General features: G+C 49.1%; 1 protein-coding gene across 1 annotated transcript in view; it reads left to right on the forward strand.

Annotated features, from left to right (window-relative positions):
• The first annotated feature begins 1,398 nt into the window (after nucleotides 1-1,398).
• Stard8 (StAR related lipid transfer domain containing 8) overlaps nucleotides 1,399-20,380 on the forward strand; it is a 73,720-nt gene continuing 54,738 nt past the window's right edge. The window contains exons 1-2 of the mRNA XM_041643327.1: nucleotides 1,399-1,448; nucleotides 19,203-19,236. Of these exons, the coding sequence (XP_041499261.1) occupies nucleotides 1,404-1,448; nucleotides 19,203-19,236 (79 nt within the window). The 5' untranslated portion in view covers nucleotides 1,399-1,403. The remainder of the gene's footprint in view (nucleotides 1,449-19,202; nucleotides 19,237-20,380) is intronic.

Below are 20,380 nucleotides of genomic sequence, written 5' to 3' on the forward strand. Positions count from 1 at the left end.
TGCGCAAAGCAGGCATGGGGCCTTTCAGGGTCCTAGGACTTGGCCCTCTGCCGGACCGATTTGGCCTCTGAAGGGGAAGTGAGGCCACTGAGAGTAAGTTATTCTGGGCCTCATGGTGACATGCCCTTCCCCCAGAGACCCAAGCCTGGCTCTGTGCCATGGGGTCCCCAGGGGACTCTGGACAGCAGCCATGGCACCCTGCCTTCTGAGGTCTGGGGAAGGGTGGGTGCTGTGCGGAAGGATCACTGTTTCTAAATGGCTTTCTGCCCAGAAAGCCTCCAGAACTGCCCACTGCTCCGTTACTGCTGTTAGAACTGACTTCATAACATCCAGAAGGTTGAAGTTTAGATTTGGGGACTTGAAGGGCTCTTGGCATGGCTGCAGATTAAGGAGGGACATCATCTTCTCTCAGAAGCTGTTCATTAAAACATACACATGCAACCTATGTGAGCTAGGCGAGAGCCGCTCTGCCCTGAGGCAGGGGAATGGATGAAACAGCCTTTTCTGTCTAGGGGGTGTGGTCTGACTTTCTGTGGACTCCCAAGGGGCAGTTCAGGAATTCTGAGAGATGTAATTGTCCACAATAGGGTTTTTTCAGCCTTGCCTTGTACCTCACTCCGTAACAAGAGTCATATCAGAGAATGAAAGCCCTAACCCTGCCTTTCACAGCCCAGTCAAGAACACTGAGATCCAGAAGGCAATGACCTCTGCAAGGTGCCAGACCGAGGCAAGATTGCTGGCTTTAGAACAGGGCTGGAGAAGGACCACCCTGATGTAGAGCCAGAGCTCCTGTCTGAAGGGTGTCCAAAGCCACAGACTCTCCCTTTCCACCGCCTGCCTTCACAGGTCCCTGGGCAGGAGTTGCTCCTCAGTCCTTTCCAGCACTCTACAGCTCGCTTGTGGTCTTGGCTGTGCCTGGAGCCGCCAGGGATAGCTTGTGTGTTCCTTGGTAGGCTAGGAGGCAAGCTGGCCAGTGTACCAACGTACAGGTGGCAGGATGAGCATGTAAGCCAGTAGACAGTCTGGAAACCCAGGCTGGGGAACTGTGATAGTCAGGGAATTTCAATCAGTGTCCGCTGCTCAGCCCAGCCAACTGGCTAACTGTGCGGAGTTTGAATCAGTGGCCCGCCTCCTGGTCCCTCCTCCTTAGCCAGTCTCTCTCCCTCCCTCCTTCCCTCTTTCCAGTCTTTTCCTCCCTTCACTCTCCCGAAGGGGCCTGCTGTTGAGCTGTTGAGCTGAGCAGGCTGCCGCTGTCTGCCTCTCCCCTCCCAGCGCCGCTGATGGAGCGCAGGGACAGGGCTGGCTCTCACAGAGCCCCGGGGCTCTTTTTGCTTTCCTCCTAGATAGAGGGTTCAGGCCCAGCAGAGTCCTGCTGAGCCCCCTGCAGCTTCACTCACCCCACCATGCCTCTGCTGGATGTGTTCTGGGCTTGCTTCAGGAAAGTCAAGGTAAGTGTCTGTTCAGCTGCAGCCCAGCTAGGGCCCCAGCTCATGGGAGAAGCAGGCAGCTGAGCCCATTGCACGGTTGCTGGGAAGGCCTGGTTAGCTTCTGAGACTGGCTAAGGCTCTTGGAGCCAGAGAGGCTTAGATTCAACCCTCACCCCTTGTCACTTAACTGAGTCTCTGAACTTCTACTTCTTTCCTATGGAAACGAGTAAGTGAGGTGGCTCTTTATTTTTCCACCAGAAAATTTGTCTCCAGATTGTCTCTTCCCAAGCCTGCCCCACAGAGATAAGATACATGAGCTCTTTGAACTTCCCTCTCCCAGCTTTAAAAATTAAGATAGCTAAACCAGCTTTGGACAATAAGGGCCTGCTGCTCCTGGTCACATAGCAGCAAATACTTGCAAACACGAAGGACTAAGGTGTGACATTTCTAGCATGATGCCTGGCATGTGCCATCCACATAAGTAATGGTGTGTGTGTTATTATTAACATTGAAATCCATCTATTGTGCCCCAGGTACCAGGGAGCTACACAGGGCTAAAAGGGTGTGGCTTGTATCCTTCAAAAGGAAATGAGAACCATGACAGATGTTCATCAAGCTGTCATTGCGGGTCAAGCACACACTATGTAGGCAGGCAGGCAGACAGACAGGTAGGCAGGCACTATATGTCTGTTGAAGGCCTACGCTAGCCTGGTCACAGGAAATGCAGGCGCACAGCGGAATCCATGGGAATGCAGAATGCAAGATTTCTTTTAAGTACCAAGACACTAATGTGTATTTAGAATCTGCTTGTGCCAGACCTGGGTGATCTTCCTCACTATCTAGTACTTTCCCTCTTTGATAGTTGTAGACGAGACATTGTAAGTGACAAAGTGATACACCAGTACCCAGCTATGGCTGGCAGCGTTGGCGTCTGTACTCTAAAGTCTGTGTTTTCCTTGATATAATATGGCTCCTCAAAGTACAGTCTGCTGGCAAGACTTTTGAGCAACTGGCCTTACTCTAAGATAGGATGGAAGACTTGCTGGGGCTCTTAGGAAAGGAAACTCCAGTCCACCCAGAGGGACTTGGAATGATTTCACAGGAGGTCACATCTGGATTGAGCCTGAAGGTGGAAGGAAGAAATGCATCTGCCCTGTCACTCCACACAGAGAGGCAGGGAATCCCAGGCATCCTTGGCAGAAAATGCAGGAGCAATAATTGGCAGAGGGTGGAAAGTCTGGAAGTTGGTACATGAGCTGATGATGATGGCGATGGTGCTGGTGCTGGTGGTGTTGGTGCTGGTCCCGATGGTGGCAGTGCTGGTTTTGGTGGTGGCGATGCTGGTGCTGGTGGTACTGGTGCTGGTGCTGGTAGTGCTGGAGCTGGTGGTACTGGTGCTGGTGCTGGTACTGGTGGTGGTGGCGCTAGTGCTGATGGTGCTGGGATTGGTGCTGGCGCTGGTGCTTGTGGTGCTGGTGGTAGCGGCGGGCTGAGAGAAGGGGAAGAATTCATGGTGGGGATCAACTGAAGAGTTGGAAGAGAGCTGCAAAGAGAGTAGGAGATGGGGTTACTCCTCAAAGACTTTGAAATTGATGTGGGGGCCTATGGTCTTCTTTTACTGGGGGGAGGGGTATTCTAGTGAGAACTTTGCCTATCTGTAATAGAACTGGGGAAAAGCAAAGGCAATGCAGTTTTTGTAAATATATATATTATATATTATATTATATATATATTAATTCAACTCAATGAAGTAGTCTTTCTTTGGAAATTATTGAACCTTTCCAATGGGGTTATGGTTCAAATGATATTTCTTTTTCTTTTTTGACTTTTTGAGACAGGGTTTCTCCAAGTAGCTTTGGAGCCTGTCCTGGAACTCACTCTGTAGATCAAGTTGGCCTCAAATTCACAGAGATCCGCCTGCCTCTGCCTCCTGAGTGCTGGGATTAAAGGCGTGAGCCACCACTGCCCGCCCAAACGATATTTATTTTTACAAAATAAGATTGAGAACAGTTTTATTGTCTGTTTTCAGCAAAATTAAATATTGTGACTCTGTTTCCCTATATGTTTTAAAACCCTTACTCTTACCCATGAAATCCAGAAGTCGAGGGTCTGTATTTTTAGGGCCTGGGGAGATGATTTTACAATTGTAGGCATGGATGGGTTTAGGAGAAGCACTCCAGCAGTCCCAGCAGGCAAGGGTGACATGGAAGGGTCCCAGTGGAGAGACGGGTTAGGAAGGAAATTGCTGCAATGGCCGCGAGTCTGGGTACGGGCAGGGAGGAGTTGCTGAAGAGTTGGGTAGAATAATAAAGAAAAAGGAAAGGTGAATTTAAGGTGACTTCAGGGTTTGAAGCCTGAGAGGGCCCATCTGCTACCCCATCAGTGAACCATGCTAGGTGCTTCACTTGACTGCATGCATAACCCTTTGTATTCATTAGCCCAGGGTTCTCAGCAAACACCCCTGATTCATGACAGGCTCTTCGAAAACACTAGACTACCGAAATGAAAAGAGAAGGTCAGAGGTTTCCAGCCCAGATGCAAGAAGCATATATGATTCCATGCATGCATGTGCCCATGAACACAGCATGTATGTGTGCGTGTGTGCACATTCAGCCATATACACATAGACGTACACAAACTATGGGTCGCAACCCCTTCGGGGTCAAATGGCCCTTTCACAGGAGCCACCTCAGACCATCAGAAAATACCGATATTCACATTACAATTCATAGTGTTAGCAAAAATACAGTTATGAATTAGAAGTGAAAATAATTTTATGGTTGGGGGATTACCACAACATGAGGAACTATATTAAAGTGTCTCCATGTCAGGAAGGTTAAAAAACACTAAGTAGAAACATGCACATACAACTACATACCCCCTCCAAGCACATGTATGAAGATATACAGATCCAGGCATATCCACAAAATTAAGTACAGTACAATATTACATGTGTATATACACACATGTACATGTATGTGTAAGAATGTTTGCACACATACACACAGAGGCAGGGAAGGCAGGAGCACTGTTGTCATATGTGATCTTTACATATACAAAGTGACACATTATTAGATCGCAAGGCTAAGAGGCAGCTTGCCAGATCCACACTTAAACCTGAGCCTCCTGTCCCCTTTTCCTTTTTTTTTTTTTTTTTTTTTTTTTGGTTTTTCGAGGCAGGGTTTCTATGTGGTTTTGGAGCCTGTCCTGGAACTAGCTCTTGTAGACCAGGCTGGTCTCGAACTCACAGAGATCCGCCTGCCTCTGCCTCCCAAGTGCTGGGATTAAAGGCGTGCGCCACCACCGCCCGGCATCCTGTCCCCTTTTCCAACGCTATTGCTTTAAGGTGCCAGTCAAAGGCTGGGTGCTCTGGATCTGTCAGCCTGCTCCGAGGAAGCTGCTGTTCTGAGTCAGGCCTCCCCACACACAGTCGCACAGCTGTGAAAAGGCTGCCTGAAGGTGACCCATGGCTGTGTAGAGCCCGATGCAACTGGCAGACCCTGCCAATCATCTAATCCTGCCTTCTTGTAGCCTTGATACGGAAGCCAAGCCCCAGTAACTCCATACTCCATGAGGTTTTCTTTTGATTGGCTGAAAAGGTGAGGAGGAGGAGGAAGAAGAGGAGGAGGAGGAAGAGAAAAGCAGACAAACTTCATGCATGCATTTTGGCTGTGCGCCTTAGAACATGAGCTTTCTGAGCCACAGCCTACCGACCTGAAGTATATTGACAGTGTTGGCAGCGCAAAGAAACTCAGTGAGCTTGTCCTGCTCAAAGCGGATTTCCAAGTAGTGCACTAAGAGCAAGCAAGGCAAAGGGCAGGGTTTATTCTGTGTTTGGAGAGTGAGGATTAGGGTCTCAGATCTTGTCCATTCCTTTGTCACTGTTAACCCTCAGCTCTCTACTTTGACCCTGCTTTAGTCTAACGACAGAACTGACTCATTTAGGAACTGAAGGCTGGCGATTCAGAAGCAAAGGATACTACAGAGGTACAAGGGGCCAGTCCAAGTCTTAGAATTGTTTTGGGTTTCTCTCAGTTAGGAGCAGCCTAGGCAAATGCATTTGGTTGTGAAATAAGGTCAATATACAGTTTATAATGTGTCTCCCCTGAAGCCAGCAGGGCCAGGAAGGTAGATATGGCCACCTTTCTGTGCAATCAGCATGCATAAGACCCTATCTCCATACTGATGGGCTAACCATTTCTTTGTGACCTTTTGCCGCCCCCCCCCAGCACCTAGCTAGGTGCTGTGTGCATAATAAGCCCAGGCATGAGGCCTCTGTCTGTCAAGTAGAACACACCAGTGCCTAGAGGACACTAGTTTGAGAGGTAGAGCTCCATCTCTGTCATCATCTCTGGGTGACTTTGAGACGGTTACATTTTCCTATTGTCTGATCCTTTTCATCCTCTTAAAATGTAAGTATGTAATTACATAGTATCAGCTATAGAAAGGCCCTTAAAAGTCATCTATTTTCCCCTTCCAAACTACTCATGAGGAAACTGGGGCCAGGAGAGGAGTGATGTGCCCGAGGTCATGGATGGAGTCAGGACACAGGCTGATCAAGTGTAGTCTCTCTTATATACTGTACTCTTCCACCTTGTGTTGTGAAATTCAATTGCAGCTTCTATCTGGTAAAATTTTACGATAGTGCTAGGTGGGGGTGTCTTTCCACATTCTACCCATACACGCACAGTGCACATATGTTCACATGTGATAACAACTCTCTTCTACCCACAAGCAGTCTGCAGTAGTTGAAGAAATCATGGCTAGAAAAGTCTCTTGGACACTGGGAAGGCTCTCAGAAGTTAGCCAGCCAGATGTAGTCCAACACGGGTCAGCAAGCCGTGGTCCAGTCGCTATATTCATGGACTGAAGTCATACACTGTATTCATGCACTGAGTGCATCCGTGCATGGGACTCTTCCAAATTCACCCAGGTGCATAGTCTCAAGCACCCTCTTGTGTAAATGCTCTCTCTCCTCTCCTGACACGGACTTCTAAATGGCTGCTCTTTTGTTTTCTGTTTATTTTTGTTCCATTAACTTTAGGTCTCACTGTGAAGTCCAGGCTGCCCTTGAATTCACTATATATCCCCAGAATGGCCTTGAATTCATGGCAATCTACCTGTGTGAGCCTCTAAGTCCTGGGATAGGTGACCAGCAACCAGCTCTATGTGGCTGTTTGAGCAGCCATTCTGGTGACAGTAAGCTTTCCAGCTCACCACACAACCTTGAACTCATGTGTACTCATACATTCTCCTATATGCTTGCTCATAAGCCAGGCTTTCTCTGCCCCATGCCAACTCGTAGCATCTCATTCTTCTGGGAATCGGCCTGGAAGGATATGGGGCGTATGTGTGACAATGATTCAGTATTTCCACTCTTATCTTGCAGGACATCTCTGCTTTTTCCATTCCTTTGCCCTTATCTCTACAAACAGATACCAATCGCATGCACTGTGGACTGCTTGTGAGAGGGGCAAGGGGAATGTGGAGAATTTGAGTATACACAAATGTATACAAACGTTAAGAGCTAGGAAAGGACTTCTGGATCCCGTCTCTGCATTCCAGAGGTTAACAAACCAGTCTCTGGTGAGTGTGTGTATGTTTACATAAATGTGTACATATAAGTTATTTGTATGGAGTCACCTCTCGGTGATTGAATCCAAAAAAATATGACATAGACTCTCAGGTCATGAGAAAACTGCTTTAATGGAGCAGGGCAAAGCTCTCTGTCTCAGAGATAGAGTTCACTTCTGGGCTCTCTGAGCAGAGGTCTTCAGCCAAGTCAATTGTATCAGTTGAGTAGTGGGTTTTGACTCTCGACCTGTGTGAATGACCATACTGTGGGTTGTCCCTGAATGGTTAATTGTGAGTCCCTGATGCTGACTTAGGCCCCAGAGTTTGGAGTCAAGGGCTTATGGACTGAAGCAAGAAATAGGTGGTGGAAAGTTTATTGGACTAGTAGGAGTTCAAGAGAAACTGTACTCAGGAAAGCTTTTTGGGAGACAAGTGGGCAAGGAAGAAAGCAATGGCTAACTGCCATATCTAAGTCAATCAGCCTTCTTGGGCCAGTCACTTCCTTAATGGAATTGCCAAGGAACTGGTAAATAAGAGCCTGGCACATGGAACCAGATCTAAAGAACTGGTCTACTGATGAAAATAACACGGAAATTCCAGGGAAGATAAAGCTGGAAGCAGGAGAAGAAGGAGGTAGAGATCCAGGCATTTCCCCCGACCCCCTGGATATAGGAGTTGGGAGCAAATGGTGATGGGTGGAGATGATGCTGATAAATAAGAACGAAAGATGTTGCTAAGGTTTTGTTGCTAAGGTACCCAGGGCCTTTTATAGACTGGACAAGTGCTCTGCCACTTAGCCTGAGACCTTGGAGCTTTCCTGTGGAAGTTCCACTTGGATGTTCACGATGCAGTCAGAAAGAGCAAGTATTTAGAGTGAGAAAGGATGTTGTTAATCCTTTTGTCTATTTGATCCACAACTTTGTCTTTAGGTTCTTTAGTGCCAAAATGTGGGCAAGCGTGTTTGGCTGTGGGATGAAGTCTGCACCTGACACTAGGACTTTGGAGGGGAAGAAATGGAGAAGACCATAGACTAAAAACTAAAGAAGGCTCAGACCACTCCTGGCTAGCATTTATAAAGTACATGCTCTAGGGTCCACACTGTTGCAAGTCTTTCCTGTATATTAGCTCAGTGTATCATAACTATTACACTCTAAGGCACTACTGTCATCACTATCATCTTCAATGGACTGAAACTTGGACATTTTAGGACACAGCCATTATGTGGGTCACCACATAATGGCCACCTTGGACATTTCAACCCAGGTAATTTAGTTCCAAAGTCTGTGGTGGTCATATATAATCCAGGCCCCTGTTTCTCTGCCTACAAAACTTGAAGTTGGGTTGGTTACTGAGTCTTTTGTACGCTGATGCTTTCATTATCAGAGTTTTACACACACACACACACACACACACACACACAAACTTCAAGGTCAAATGAAATATAAAATACTGCTTTCAAAATGTCAGCAATTTCCACTCCAGTTCCCTCGGGAGAAAGGAATGGAGCCCAGGCTCAGGGAAAAGCGCCTATATTGGTGACTGTTCCTCCCAGTAGCCCCTAGGGCCAGAGAACAGCTGGAGACCCAGGAAGCTATGGAAGCCAGGGTTTGGTTTATGTTTCCAAATCACTGGTGACAATAACAAGGAGCAGCAGCCAGATGGCCAGTGCTGGGGTTTGGAGTCAGAGGTCTCCCGGGTGGGTAGGAAAGGGTGTTCTTCAACCAACCCCATCTCTCTGTCCAACTGTTCGGTGGCCACCTGTGTCTCTGACGCCAGGGAGCATACATCTGGGCCCGTGGCCTCTGAGGCTGAGGCTTCCAACACACAGAAAGAAGGTGTGCCCCTGGAGAATAGAGTTAAGGCCGGCCATAGGCAAACCTCTCTAACTTTCGCTTTGCCCTGAGCTGGATCACCTACTGAGACATGGAGGGCAGAAAGTGGCTGTGATGAGACAGTGACGTAAAGGGAAGCAAAACACCCAGCCTCTGCCTCTTTATCTTTCCCCGTGCCTCAGTTCCCTTATCTACAACACGAGGAGGGATACACATCCTACTTCATAATTGATTGTAGGAACGGCGTGTGGAAAAGGCTGCCACAGAGTCGGTGATCAGTAAGTATGAATTAATGTGAAGTTAGAAGACTTACTACTCTTCACGGTCTTGAGCCCTCAGTTCTCTCTCTTAGGAAATACGGAAAACTTAGCCCTGCCAGTCCCTTCTTCCCTTGACTTTGGGGAGCCTATTGCTGACCGCATCTTGGGGAAGCGAAAGGATGATAGGAAACACCGATGTTATCACCTTGGATTTCAGGGAGTGAGTTGTTCAAGCAGTCTCCTAGTTTTCATGTCGCCAAATCTCTCAGCCCACCTCTGGTCACAGCTCAGGGCTTGGAGAAGAGGCTCGGCTCACATTGGAAACTGCTCCCTCTAAGGCCACTCTGCTCATCCTAAAAAGATTCCCAAGGTTTTGGCAGGAAGGAGCATCTGTGTTGACTGGTGGGAAAGTCAGATCTTTGGGACAGGACATTCCTGAGATTATCTAGGGAACCCCTGGGGGTTGCAGCTTCTCCCTGACTCTCATCCATGACTTGGCTGTTAGCCTGCTAAGGCAACACTGTGGAGGGAGACTGGAGATGAACTGAGGGTAAGAGGTCAAAATGTGGGGAGCCAGGGATCGAGCCAGCCCTGAAGGCCTGGTGAGGGATTAGGGTGGAGGAAGAAGGCAGCCCTAACAGATCTGGTGGGGGTGTGTGGCCAAATCAGAAGCAATTACTGGTTGCATTTGTGAAGGTGCCTTGTAGAATGATTGGTGATCCTGAGACTATAGGTCAGGGAGTCTTTTGGGTAGTGGGTGACTAAACAGGAGGTCACAGTAGTCCTAAGGATAAGAACGGACATTCAGTTCTCCTGAGAAACAATAATCTCCAAGCTCGTATGGGACAACTAGCAGTCTCAAGGAGAAGACAGGAGGATGGGTCTTCTGGTGATTCCTGGTGCTTGCCTAACATGCATGAAGCTCTGGATTCCATCCAGAGTGTGGCACAAAGCCAGATATGGTGACACACACCTGCAACTCCAGCACTCAGGAGGTAGAGGCAGCAGGGTCTGGAATACAAGGACATCCTTGGCTACACAGTGAGTTTGAAAGCAGCCTGGGCTACGTGAAACTCTGTCTCAAAAACAAAAAGGGAGCGGTTGTCTCAGAAGGAGCTTCACAAGAGCCTTTTAGAAGGATTTCTTCTATTGCTCTCAGCCAACTAGAACTGTCCTTCTCTTTCTGTTATACGGAAGGGGAAGAATTGCTAGAGCCCAGTCATTATAGCAGGCAGCAAGGCGGAGGCCCAGCAGAGGTTTGGCTAGTCAAAGGTGCAAGGTGAAGTCTAGAGTGTCCTTCTTAAAACCAGCTCTCCACTGCCAACATCTAGATCTTCCACTATCAGCAGACATTACATTTTGAACACCAGTGCATGTTGCCAGGACACTGGCATGGGGTTAAAAGTGGAGCCATGACAGAAGTGTTCCAATGTAGGATTTAGTGACGAGCTCAGTCCAGCCCCAACCAACATGCCATCTACCATGTACCCAGCTGTTGCCACACTAAACTTTGAACTTGTTTAAGGACCCAGCCTGTGTCTCAGTCACTCATATCCAGTGAGAGCCTGGCCCAATTCAGCACCCATTCCAGCCCTAGCAAGTTTACTGAGTATAGTATACAACACACACGAACACACACACACACACACACACACAACACAGAGCCTGTCAAATTCATGCACCCATCTCCCAGCTGAAAGACTTTGGTAGCATGAACCTAGAGCTCTAGCGCGGCCAGGAGAGCTTGCTTTCCACAGTAACCATTGCTGTGGTGGCAAAAGAGCTGGGGTTTGGCCTGGGGGTGGTGAGGTCCCAGTGTGAAGGGAGGTGGGCCAGGCCATGAATAGGACTCTGTGTGGCCAAGTCGAGAGGACTGGGGGAGGCTGGAATGTGAGGAACGTGCTCTCATGACTGTGGCCTGAGGCCTTGGTCTGTAGCACAGGGTTGATCAGGGGTGACGGAATGGCGGGGAGGGGGGGGCGACAAAGGTGGAACGGGAAGCCGAAAGACCAGGCAGTGAAAAGACAAAACAACAACTTTCCAGGTCTCCCATCAGATAGCATGGCAGGGACTGTGGAGGGCCTGTAGGCTTTCCAGAGAGGGTGCTAGGAGCAGTGAATTTGAGAGTTCTCTGGGTCTGGATGAAGCCTGTTGATAGCTTTTGCAGTTTCTACCAACACTGTCCCAGACCTTCCTACTATTACCATCCACCCAGCAACCACCGTCCTCCTTTTCACTTAGGTGTTCTCTCTCTCTCTCTCTCTCTCTCTCTCTCTCTCTCTCTCTCTCTCTCTCTCTCTCTCTCTCTCTCTCTCTCTCTCTCTCTCTTCTCTCTCTCTCAACAATCTATTTCTCTTCCTATTTTTCTTTGTTGGGAGGACTCTCAGTACTGGAGCTAATTTGTAGTTCATGACTACAGGAACAACATCTTCAGATGGGCAGGGCATTAGGCAAAACCAGAGAGAGGGATCAAAGCTGTAGTAAGGCAGAGACCTTTAAGATAGGTCTGAGGGATCAATAAAAAATGGACTATAAACATGGTAGAAGCCAGAGAAGGGACAGAGGATGGGGAAATGAAAATGGGTTCCTGAAGGACATCTAGGTATCTGGCCTGGCAGCTGACTGAATGCTGGCCCTAAAATCAGAAACAGAACAAAGGGCAGCTCTCGAGTGTATGGGAGGAAATCTTCCATTACTGTGAATCTTGCCTTGAATCTGATCGATTCTAAGAGAATGGCACGTCTCCCTAGAGAAGTCTAATAGGTACTGGGGTACACTTGCAGAAGGAAAGATGAACAAAGAAAGATGCATTCCCTGCCACCAAAGAGCCTGTGGTCTTATAGAAAAGAATGTGACCAGACAGGAAAAAAAGAGGGCTGAATCTTGGCCAGGTCTAGGGGCATCCACCTATACTCCAGGGTTTGGAGGTCTGAGTTAGGAGGATTATGAGCCCCAGGCCAGCATGAGCAACAGAATGAGAGTTCCCGTAAAGAAAAAAAAAAGAGAGAGAGAAATAGATTGACGTTAAAAAAGGGGAAAGCCAAAGTCATAAGCAGGAAGGGGGTTGCTAGGTGGAGAGAAGAAAGGTAGAAAACAAACCTTCCTAATTCTGCAACCCTTTGATACAGCTCCTCACATTGCGGTGGTCCCCAACCATAAAATTATTTCATAACTAAAATTTTGCTACTGTTATGGATCATAATGTAAATATCTGATATGTGACGCCACATGGGGGTCATAACCCACAGGTTGAGAACCACTGATCTAGGGTAACATTCTGAAGTATGAAACTATGGACTGAGTCACAGTTCACTAACCAAGCATGCATGTGTGAGGCTCTAGGTTCAGTCCCCAGCTTCCAAACCAACAGACACAAGAAAACTCAAAACCATGAACAAATAGTTGCTCATGCTTGTAATCTCAGGTCTCAACCAGGAGCCGTTTGGGGATGCTAGCCCCGGATGAGATACAACATCAGCACCCTGCCATGCCATGTGGCTGGCAGGGGCAGGACTCAAGCAGAAGTGAGTACAGGACAGTGATATAGGAGAGAGAGAGAGACAGACAGACAGACCGACAGACAGACAGACAGATTTGAAGAGGCGTGGGAGGTGAGGAACGGCCTGACACAGATGCCCACTGCCACCCAGGGCTAGCTGTCTGCCTATGGGGCTGCTTCCAAGGGCCATGACTTGGTCTGTGACCCTGATGAAAGCATAGAGGATAGGGCTGTACAAAACCGGCCCTGCCCATCACTGGCTGAAGCACTCAGGAGACAGAGTCCTGTACCTCACCTCTGGAGTACAATAGAGCTGACCCTGCTCCCAGGAGCATAGGCAAGCTCGTCCCAAAGGCATGCCAATAGGAGAACAGGTCGCATCCCTTTTGTCTGTCATGTGATGTCATGGGGGAGGGAAAAGGTGCCCTCCTCTCCATCCCTCAACACCTGCAGCAGGTGGAGGACCTGACCTGACCCCTCACCTGGTGCAGCACTCAGGGCCCTCTGCCTCACCTGGGCAGCACAGTAGTGCTTTCCCTGTAGACACATGATGCACATGAGCCAGCTTTGAGGGGCATGGCTGGTACCAACTCCTTTGTCTGCAGGGAGGCCCCTATGTCTCTCTCCAGCTATTGAGGGAGCCGAGCCCTTTGCCAGCTGCAGCACTCAGGAAAGCAGGCCCCCTGCACCTCATCTGGGCAGCGCAATGGAGCTGACCCAGTTGACAAGAGCACAGGAGAGCCAACCCTGAGAATGTGAGCGTGGGAAACCTAAGTCCCGCCCCTCATCTGCCATGTGCGGCAGCAGGGATGGGGAGAGATGCCCCTCCAGCAGTGCCTCAGGCAGGTGGGAGAGCTGGCCCTGAGGTCATGAGAGCAGGAGACCTGTCCATGCCCCTCACCAGCTACCACACTCAGGAGAACAGGCCCTGCACCTTGCCTGGGCCTCACGAGAAAGTCAGCCCTGTTAGTGAAGGTATGAGTGAGCCAGCCCTGTTAGTGAAGGTGTGAGCCTAAGAGAGCTATCCCCACTTTTTGTCTGTCATGTGGCAGTGTGGGTCGGAGAGAGATGCCCCCCTTACTTCTCACCCCTTGATGCCTGAACAGAAGAAGCTGACCGTCCCCCTTATCATCTTCAGTACTGGTTAAAGGGGGCCCTGTTCCTTCCCTTAATGTGTGAGACTGGGCTATCTGGCCACCACCTCCTCCGTTCCCCCGCCCCCGCGTCTGCCTGTGGTGGGCAAGGGAGCTGACGCTCCTCCATACCAGCTGCAGCACTTGGGAAAAGTGAATTCTGCACCTTGCCTGGGCAGCGCAGCAGAGCTGACTCTGTTGGCAGAAGTGTGGGCAAACCAGCCCGGAAGTTGTGAGTCTGGGAGAGCTGTCCCCATTACTCATCTGGCTTGCGGCCGCATGGAGGGGGGAACGATGCCTCCCGCACCCCCCCCCCCCCCATCAATGCCTCAGGTTGGTGGGAGAGCTGGTTCTGAGGTCATAAGATCAGGAGACCCGTCCCTGCACCCACCAACTGCAACACCCGAGAAAGCGGGCCCTGTACTTCGCCCGGGCAGCACGATAGAGCCAAACCTGTTAGCGACAGTGTGGGTGAGCCAGCCCGGAAGTTGTGAGTATGGGAGAGCTGTCCCCGCTATTCATCTGTTATGCGACGGTGTGGGTGGGGGAGAGACGCACCCCCTTACTCCTCACCCCTTCCTTCCCTGTGACAGACAAGCAAGCTGACTCTCTCACCTATCCGCTGCAGCACTCAGGAAAATGGACCCTGCACGTTGCCTGGGCAGCACAGCAGAGCTGACGCTGAGGGCAGAGGTGTGGGTGAGGCCAGAGGAATCTGTGAGCATGGGAGAGCTGTCCCCATTACTCATCTGTCATTTCGTAGCATGGGAAGGGAAGAGATGTCCCCTGGACTGCCCCCTCCCCATCAGTACCTGAGGCAGGTGGAGGAGCTGGCTGTGATGTCATAAGAGCAGGAGAGTCGTCCTGGCCTATAAACGTTGCCTGGGCAACACAGTAGCGCAGGGCCCTGCTATGCGAGAACCCTGAGGATGGGAAAGCGGAGAACTGGCCGCACTCCCTGCTCACTGCGGCAAGGGTGAACTAGCAAGGGCAGTGGTGAAGAGCTCACCCTGGTGGTGAGGACAGGGGAGAACTGGCAGGCCGACTACCCAGGCCCAGAACCAGGGTTGTGGGTTGATCCACCCCAACATACCCTCCACCTATGACTTGTTGAAGCACGAGGGTGGGGACTGGGGATGCCATTGATCCTGTGGACCCAGGGCTACAGGATCTCCAAAACACAGGGCAGGATATCCAGGAAGAGTCCCAGTAAGGGCCCAGCATCGATAGTGTAGCATAGACCAGGGACCTTGAACCTGAACAATGAATCTTTGCGATGAACACCTGTGTCTAAAAGTGTATGGCTAAGCGGGTTTACTGCGTGACTCACTGTGTCACATAGCAGCTTCCATGAGCAGATTCTACCTTTCTCCCTTTGGTTTTCTCTTAAATTTTTATTTTGTTTTATTCTGGGGGCCGGGAGGAGGATGGGTGGGATAGGGAAGCATGATGTGAAAAACACAAAGGATAAATTACATATAATATTTGGGAGTGGATTAGCTGGGTCATATGATGAATCAATTTTACTCTACATTGATTTGCATGTGGTTGGCATAGCTTATATCCCCACCATCAGTGTCTAAGGGACCCTTTCCCTGTCCTTGCTAGTGTTTGTTTTCTTGACAGTTGGGGTGAAACAAAATCTTGACTTTTTTTTGTATTTCTCTGATGGCTAATGATGTTAATAAAGTGTGCCAAGTGCCCCAAACTAAACAAAACAAAGCAGACCAAACCAACCACATAACAACAGCCAATTACAGCATGAATGTAAGTGTGCTCTTCCTTTGTTTTCAAAGGCTTCCCAGACTGTCATGGACCTTTGTGATGGGGCCCTATCGGCTGATCTGGTCACATCTGATACTCCACTCCCCAGCCAGACCACAGGCAGTTTCTCAGACAACCTGTTTGGTTCCGTGCTTGCCATTTTTTAATGCTCTTCCTTTTGACTGTCTGGCTTTTTCACCCCCTTATCTGCCTTCAAGACCCGGGCCAAGTGCTTTGAAAAGAGCCTTACGAGAAAGCACCCTCCCACTCCCAACACCAACAAATGACTCCCTCGGCTCTGTCCAGAAAGCGCGTGCTTTACAGCAGCAAAGGGGCTTGCTCTCGTCTCAACATGCGACAGCTTCCCCATGTAGCTTGAATTCACAGGCAAGGAGGAAACCTGTCTGATTTGTATCAGTCCCTGAGTACCCAGCACAGGGCCTAGTCCTGAGCGGACACTTAGGGAATGAATGAAGAAATGAATACACACGTTATGAACCAATGGCTCACTGAGTAAGATGCTGTCGCTGCTAATCTTTGCCCTTTTCACTTCTTTCCTGCTTTAGGGGTCTTACCGTGTACCCAGGCTAGCCTCAACCTTGCAAGTCTGCTGATCAGTCTCCAGACTGCTGGATTTCTAGGTGTCCACCACCTCTTCCAGATCAGAGTGACTGTCTTTTATCAATGTCGCCCTTATTGTTCTTGGGTTCAGGTCTCCCAGATCTGGCAGGAATATGCTCTGTGACCTGGAGCCAGGAAGAAGTTCCACTGTAGCTTACCACCCCAGCATGCAGATGTTCGTGCCCCATCTTCTTCTACAGAGCTTAACATCAGGATCGAGGGCAAACGTAAAGTGGGGGGTAGATGTGGTGGCCTGGTATCCAAGGGATTCACTAGTGAAGGTAGAAGAATCACGGATGTGAAACCAGCCTGAACCACAGGACACCAAGTCTGGGGGACTGGGGAGGGCCAGGGGTGGAGAGCACTGTATCCCAAACCCTCTCTTTTCAATGTTTTTATTTTGGGACAGGGTCTCACTACATAGCTCAGGCTAACCTTGAAGTCACTCCTAGCACAGGTAGGCACTGAACGTGTTCCTGTCTTGGCCTTCTGAAGAGCTAGTTTTATAGGTCTGTACCTCCAGGCCCTTCTCCAATTATCTTTTGAACAAACTTTGGTTTTATTATACCCGTGATGAATTGGGCTGGTAGTAGGATAGGCGAGAAGGGATTTAACAGACTAGGATAGGACTGCAGAGTGCTCGTCTTTGCTGACTGCTAGTGCATTTCCTGCGTTCCCAGAACTGTCACATTTTGGACCCCACAAGGCGCTGCTTTGTCCTTTAATCCCACCCCTTCACTTTCTTGTTCTTCTGTTCCCTTTTGCCCACCAGTGAGCATTATATTGGCTCCCTTATATGTTCCATTTTGTAACTTCTCAGGAGACTTCCGTAGCTCTACCTCTCTGAGCATGTTTCTCTGATTCTAGAACTTTCTGTCTATCTCACTAACATCCTCCACGGACTTACCAGTGAACACTAAAATAGATATGCTTCCAATCTGCTCCTTTTTCTGTTGACAAATGTGCTCTTCAAGGACAGACTTGACCTGGAGCCATTCCAAGGTGAGCTAAGATGGAGGCAGGTCTTCCTAGCGTTGGGAATCACTGGGCCTAAGCGTATCAGATGTGCTCATCATTGTCCTGAGGGTAAGAGACAGGCACCTACACAGACAGCCCCTTTCCTGATAACCTTGGGGTGGATTTCAGGTTGCATGAAGGACACAACAAGCAAGAAGATGCTATCTCTGAGAAATAAACCTTCCTTCCTTCCTTCCTTCCTTCCTTCCTTCCTTCCTTCCTTCCTTCCTTCCTTCCTTTTTTTCTTTCCTGAACAGCTTGATTACTATCATTTTAGCCCAAGCTTCTGACATTGTTTGCCTGGAAACCTGCAAAAGCCTTCTGGTAGCTCTCCCTGCTTCCATTATGGCTCTGCGACCCACTCCTTGTGCAGCAGCCCAAATGAGCCTTTTAAGGCAGCAGTCAGATCTTATCAGTGCACTCTTTGCTCCCCAACCGCCACCTACTTGTGCCTTTCAAAGCCCTGTGGATTTTTGGCTGTTACCTCTCTGTCTCTTCGGATTCTCACATAGAAAATTCCTTATCACCCAGGTCACTGCTCAAAGTTCAGCTCCAGGGAGGGAGAGGCACCCCGCATATCTGTCTCCCTACTCACTTTCCTGTCACGCTGTAGCTTGTGGGTTTTTTGTTTGTTTGTTTGGTTGGTTGGTTTTTGTTTCTCCTTGGAGCTTGTGATGCCTGAAATGTCCTTGTTTCTTTCCTTATTGATTGTCACCTACCACTAAGAAGTGTCTGCCATTGGACCTCGTTTGTCTAGAGGGCAATTATACTCTTAACACCCAGTATGGTGTGTTCTGTAAATATTTGCTGGATGAATTCACAAAGTATTTTTTACATATGGAAAAACTTTTTTTAAAAAATTTATTTATTTATTAAAGATTTCTGTCTCTTCCCCGCCACCGCCTCCCATTTCCCTCCCCCTCCCCTGATCAAGTCCCCCTCCCTCGTCAGTCCAAAGAGCAATCAGGGTTCCCTGCCCTGTGGGAAGTCCAAGGAACCCCACCTCCATCCAGGTCTAATAAGGTGAGCATCCAAACTGCCTAGGCTCCCACAAAGCCAGTACGTGCAGTAGGATCAAAAACCCATTGCCATTGTTCTTGAGTTCTCAGTAGTCCTCATTGTCCGCTATGTTCAGCGAGTCCGGTTTTATCCCAGGCTTTTTCAGACCCAGTCCAGCTGGCCTTGGTGAGTTCCCGATAGAACATCCCCATTATCTCAGTGTGTGGGTGCACCCCTCGTGGTCCTGAGTCCCTTGCTCATGTTCTCTCTCCTTCTGCTCCTGATTTGGACCTTGAGATTTCTGTCCGGTGGGAAAAACATTTTTATATCTGTTTTTTTTCCCCCACAAAACCTGTCAGGGCAGGATTTTTACTCTCCTGCTCCGAAGTATTCAGAAATGAATACTCAAGAGATTGTGAGCATTACTTGGTGTCACACAAAGAAAGGAGGGCTGCCCTCAGCTTGGCCTTTCCAGTTCTAAGTATTTCTATTCCCACCAAATAACTTTACTTCTAGCCTGCCCAGCGTTCAACATCTGTGCCAAATAGATGCTTCCTAATTCTTTGACAATCTGTGTCATCAGGCATTAAAACTGTACCATGAACTACATGGGGCACTCTTCTTTCTGTAAGACAAAAGTGAATCAGAAGAATTACTCAGTGGAGTAGGGGAAGTAGTGTGGAGTAGGTAGAGGAGTCTGGGATTGTAGGCTCAACTTTTCTTCTTACTTTCTCTTTCTCTTCTGGGGGCCTCAATATGTCCTTCCACAAAATGGCTCGATGGCACTTGCTTAGTTTAAAGAGCCCTTTCAGTTTTTTTAATATATGTTTATTTCTTGTGCGTGTACAGTGTGTGTATGCACACACACTCATATGTGCGACGACACAGATAGGACGATCAGAGGACAACTTGCAGGAATTTGTTCTTTCCGTCTACTGTGACGGTTCTGGGAATCAAACTCGAGTCGTCAGGCTTGGCAGCAAGCTCTTTGCCAGCTTAGCCATCTCACTGGCCCACTTTCGATTTTGACATGCTCTTCCTGCGAAGCCATGATTTCTTCTCTGTTTCCTTTGCAGTGCTTCCCGTTGCTGCCGGTGAGGAAGAATGTCGGTAAGTATGCCAGACGCACCTTACACCTCACAAATGACTTACAGCGAGAGGAAACGTGCCAGCCGTCTGTATGGGCTAGCTGAGGGAATGGAGGTAGTGGCTGAGGGGCAAAACTGGAGACATTCACTCTGTCTCCCTCCCCTGGGCACACCCTGGCCTCTTTCCGCTCTGCTTTCTGGCTCCGGCTTATGGGCTGCGCCTCTTTAATTCTCAGATGAAGGTCTTGTTCTTGTCTGTGAGCCAGGGGAGGATTTCCCTCCAGAGCTATCAGCAAGCGGCAGCCACCCATGCGCTTCCCTTGTTCTCAGATGCCTTCTTCCCCCTGGCAAGAGTACTACGGCTGGACAAAGTGTCAGGAAAGGGACAGAGGTAAGACGAGGTAGAAGGAAGGAGACTTGGTATTTGGGGTTCATGTCTGGAAGGGTTCCAGGAGGTAGACCTCAGGACTAATTATACTAAGGGGGCGCGTGTAGTTAAATAATTCCCTCTGCTCTCTGGCAAATCTCTTGGAGTCTGACCACCTATCCGCCTTCTGCCCTCTGGTGTCGTCTTGGATGTGAGTCTGCAAGCAGCTTCGCTGTGCTGAAGAGAATACAGCTGTCTGCAGAGGGATGACTGCTTTGGCAAACAAGAGAACGTAGCATGCTAGCCAGAAAAGGGTTTGCAGTCACCGCCAGAACTCGTAGCCTAGGCCAGGTTTGCTGAGGTCATCAAGGCCTCAGCCATTCCCATTCATTCACTTTTTTTTTCAGCAAGAGGAGCTCCTGACTTGAATGGATATCATTTCTGGGTGCCAGTTAGGGTTGGAGGTGGGGGTGGCCACCGTAACAGAAGAGCATCGAGAAAGTGTCACGCTAAAAATCAAGGTGAGGAGGCATCTTGTGGAGGTGTTAGAAGGGACCCTAGGAACCTTACAAGACAGTTGGAGTTGCTTTAGGCAGTCTTATCAGAAGTCAGAGGGGGCTTTTGCTGACTTCCCAAGGACTTTTCCGCCAGAGGAAGCCGAGTTCCTGGGTGGCGGTTGCTAAAAAGGAGAACTGGCGGGGTGGGGTGTTTATTTGCATTGCTATGACAGCGGATGAGAGAGACCTATTTTGAAGAAGAAACATTGCTTTGACAAGCACACAGTCCGCATCTGCTTCTC

The sequence above is a fragment of the Microtus oregoni genome, unplaced genomic scaffold, assembly GCF_018167655.1.
Source record: "Microtus oregoni isolate MIOR12 unplaced genomic scaffold, Mior012 000084F_ref0000050, whole genome shotgun sequence".
NCBI lineage: Eukaryota > Metazoa > Chordata > Mammalia > Rodentia > Cricetidae > Microtus > Microtus oregoni.